We start from the raw sequence: 3,464 nt of genomic DNA, 5'->3' as shown, positions 1-3,464 counted from the left end.
GTCCCCTGGGGGTGGGCGGGGCGTGGGCGGCCCTGGGGGCGGGGCCGGCGGGGTGTAGCGCTCCCTGCAGGGCAGAGTGGGCGGGGTGTAGCGCCCCCACCCGGGGCCGGGGCGGGCAGGGTGTAGCACCCCTGCAGGGTGGAGTGGGCAGGGTGTAGTTCCCCTGGGGCTGGGGTGTAGCACCCCCCCTCCCGGGGCCGGGGCAGGCAGGGAGTAGCACCCCTGCAGGGCGGAGTGGATGGGGTGTAGCGCCCTGGGGCAGGGCGTGATGTGCGTGTTGCCCCAGCTCCTCCTGCCCGCCATGCGGAAGAAGGCGGCAGCAGCAGCAGGTGGCGGCGGTGGCAGCGGTGGGGACGTGGTGCGGGAGCACTGGCTGGTGCGCGACATGTTCTCCTTCGAGAACGTGGGCTTCACCCGCGACGTGGGCAACGTCAAGTTCCTGGTGTGTGCCGACTGCGAGGCGGGGCCCATCGGCTGGCACTGCCTCGACGACAAGGAGAGCTTCTACGTGGCACTGGAGCGTGTGGCCCACGAGTGATGCCGATGTTGCGGCGGGCAGGCTGGAGATGAGGACGATGGGACTGTGGCCCTGGCACCTGCTCAGGGTGCAGGGCTGGGCCACCGGGAATCCTGCCTGACAGCCTGAAGGAGGCCCAGCCACCCCGCGGCCTGGCCGCTCTACCGCCTGACAGACTGAATGAGGCCCAACTGACTGATCCACGTCTGCCTGCTCCGCGTCCTAGCTGACTGACCACAGCCTGGCTGCCCCACAGCCTGACAGACTGATCCGAGGCTCTGCTGAAGGACCATGGCTTGGCCAACTCACAGCATTTCTGGCTGACTGCCCACGGCCTGGCTACCCCGCATCTGACTGACTTGAACTGCGGCCTGGCTGACTGACCACAGCCTGGCTAACCCATGGCCTGACTGACCCACAGCCCAACTGGCTGCTCCACAGCCCAGCTCACCGATCCACAGACTTGACAGACCAGCACCAAGAAATGCAGCATTGGCACTACTGGCTCCCTTGCTCGAGCCCACATGGGGAGGACATCCCTGGTGGGAGAGTTGCCTGTGACCTGCAGTGCCAGCAGGGATTGCTCACCATGAGAATTTTGCCAAATAGCTTATTCTGACACTTGCTAGAAGTGGCTGCAAGCCACCCTGGCTGCTCTCTGTGACCCCTTCCTTGTGCACCATGGGCATTTGCGTGGCTTCCAGATGAGCAGGGTGGTAAAAGCCACTTTTGTTTTTCAGGTGTGCTAGGATATCTTTCAGGCTGATCAGTTTGTGACACAGCTATGCAAATGTGGATGGTGGCACAAGGACAAGAGGACTAAGAGGACAGGACTGTTTTGAATTGTAGTGGCAGCTTAAATTGTCTGAACTACAGCCAAAGCAGTTAGGGGTTTAAGGTTGTATCTTCTGTTGATTTTCAAAAGAGATGTTCCCTGCCCATAATCCTAACCATTAGGTTCTGTAAAACCTTGTCCTAGTTCACAACTGTAACCTATAAAAAATATATGGCACCTAAAGCGTGTGTAAGGCATTTTAACTGACATCATATGCAGTTTTATTAACAAAGGATTTGGAAATAAATTAAGGTACAGCAAGAGCTTGCAGACAGCATAGGCTGATGGAATGGCAAATAAAGATTGATGTTGTATAAAGCAATCCTACAGCTTTTCAGAGAAATTGTAGCCACGTGCAAGATCATAGTATGTCCAGGAACCACGAATGAGGAGATTCCATCCTGAAAAAGATTTGAATCATTGGACAAGCAACTGAATGAGTGCTCAGTACTGAAAAATGTCAAAAAAGTTGTGTGTGTATTAAACAGAGAATTCAGGAGGCAATTTATTTTCTGTGAACGTTGCTTGTAAAAGCAATGTTGGGATATTGCATCCAGTTCTGGCCTCCACCTTTTAAAAGATGGGCACCGAACTGACAGAAAGTTGAAAGAAAGCTGCAGCAGCCATGGTTCTCAAAGTCTTTATCTTTTGGCATTTGCAGCCCAGTTTCCATTCTCAGTTTGCAACCCCTTGAATACAGCTGTTTTATAGTGATAGTCTTGGGTCACATCTACAGAGGGCATGCCTTACTGCAGTGGGTGTATCAGTACAATGTGCTAATAAAACATTTTTGGTATGAATGCAGCTATCAGGCACAACTGTCATTGGACTGGGATCATTTAGTTGTATTTGTGCACCACCAAAATTAAGATCTGTTAAGAAGCAACACTGTTAAACTTTATTAATGCTTGCAGGAGAGACTTCTGCCTCACTCCTCTTTACTAAAACAGCATTGCTGGCAGGGCAGGAGTCTGTAAGGTGGGCACAGGCTCAGGCAGATGATCCAGAATGGCATCCTGGTCTGAGCTGAAGACAGGAGATGAGGGAGAAATGAGTCCTTCCTTTTTTTGGTGCTTGAGCACCTGCACTTTTAAGATTTGGAGACTCTGCCTTAATATGAAAGCATAAAGGTTTTAGATGTAAAGCTGTGCATTGAGTGCCTGAACAACCAAGATGTAGGCTGTTCTTGGGCTGCTCTCTTACAAACCTGTCCTGTGAGCCGTCAAGATTTATTGATGGGAGCCAGTGAGAACATAACCTTGTAATCTGTTGATTAAGGCTCTTGCTTGGTTGGGGGGATGAGTTTTGTCCTATGTCCTTGCCTGATGCGTGCATTTGACATGAAAACTCTGCTTGTTTCCTCCTGTCCTCATGATTTAGCCCTAAGCCTGCTAACTGAACAAGTTCATCAAGTCTACCTGGAAGAGCAAGGAGAGGTTTGTCTGGGTTCTGCACAGGCACAAAGAAATAGTGGGATCGTGTCACTTTAATTTCACAGTTCCGCTTAGACTGCTTGTCTGACAGGGACATTTGTTTTGACCTGTGATACCTACTTTATAATCCATGTTATTAATCCATAAAAAGTACGGCACAATAGCTGCTCTTTGAATACAGTATTGTGCAGAACAGGCTTGTGGAGATCAGCTTGATTAATGCTGAGTAAATGGCACATCTCAAAGAACTGTACATGTGGAATCCTGATATTGGGGAATCATCTGTGGGTGACGCTGGGATGAGTCTGAGGTGCTGGTGGTGTGGTAGCTTCGCCACCACCTGGAAGGAAAACAAAAAACAGATAATATGACAGCTATAAAGAGGAAGCAATAAATAACGAAGAGGGTGCCTCCATCTTGCGAGACAGTCCAAACTCTTTTGGAGTTTTGTTTATTTGAACAGCATGGGTTTGGGGTGGTTTTTGTTTTTTTTTATAATGTAACCAATGTAACCAAAAGCAAGATCTTTGGAAGCAAAGGGGATTTATTTCACTACTGGGATTTAGGGCTCTGACAGACTTGCACAGACAGATTAAATTTGCAAAGCTGAAGTGCTTATCACCATTAAATATTTGCCCTGTCCCCACGGAGGTCACCTCTGCTTCTGAGATGAAGTGTC

The 3,464-nt window shown here is 50.3% G+C and overlaps 1 protein-coding gene across 1 annotated transcript in view; it reads left to right on the top strand.

Moving 5' to 3' along the window:
* RABIF (RAB interacting factor) overlaps window positions 1-1,849 on the top strand; it is a 2,164-nt gene extending 315 nt beyond the window's left edge. The window contains exon 2 of the mRNA XM_026063802.1: window positions 282-1,849. Coding sequence (XP_025919587.1) covers window positions 282-538 — 257 coding nt within the window. The 3' untranslated portion in view covers window positions 539-1,849. The remainder of the gene's footprint in view (window positions 1-281) is intronic.
* Window positions 1,850-3,464: the final 1,615 nt, after the last annotated feature.

The sequence above is a fragment of the Apteryx rowi genome, unplaced genomic scaffold, assembly GCF_003343035.1.
Source record: "Apteryx rowi isolate R43461 unplaced genomic scaffold, aptRow1 scaffold_200, whole genome shotgun sequence".
Lineage (NCBI taxonomy): Eukaryota > Metazoa > Chordata > Aves > Apterygiformes > Apterygidae > Apteryx > Apteryx rowi.
Note: the sequence above shows the minus strand (reverse complement) of the source record. Positions and strands in the feature narration are given on the sequence as shown.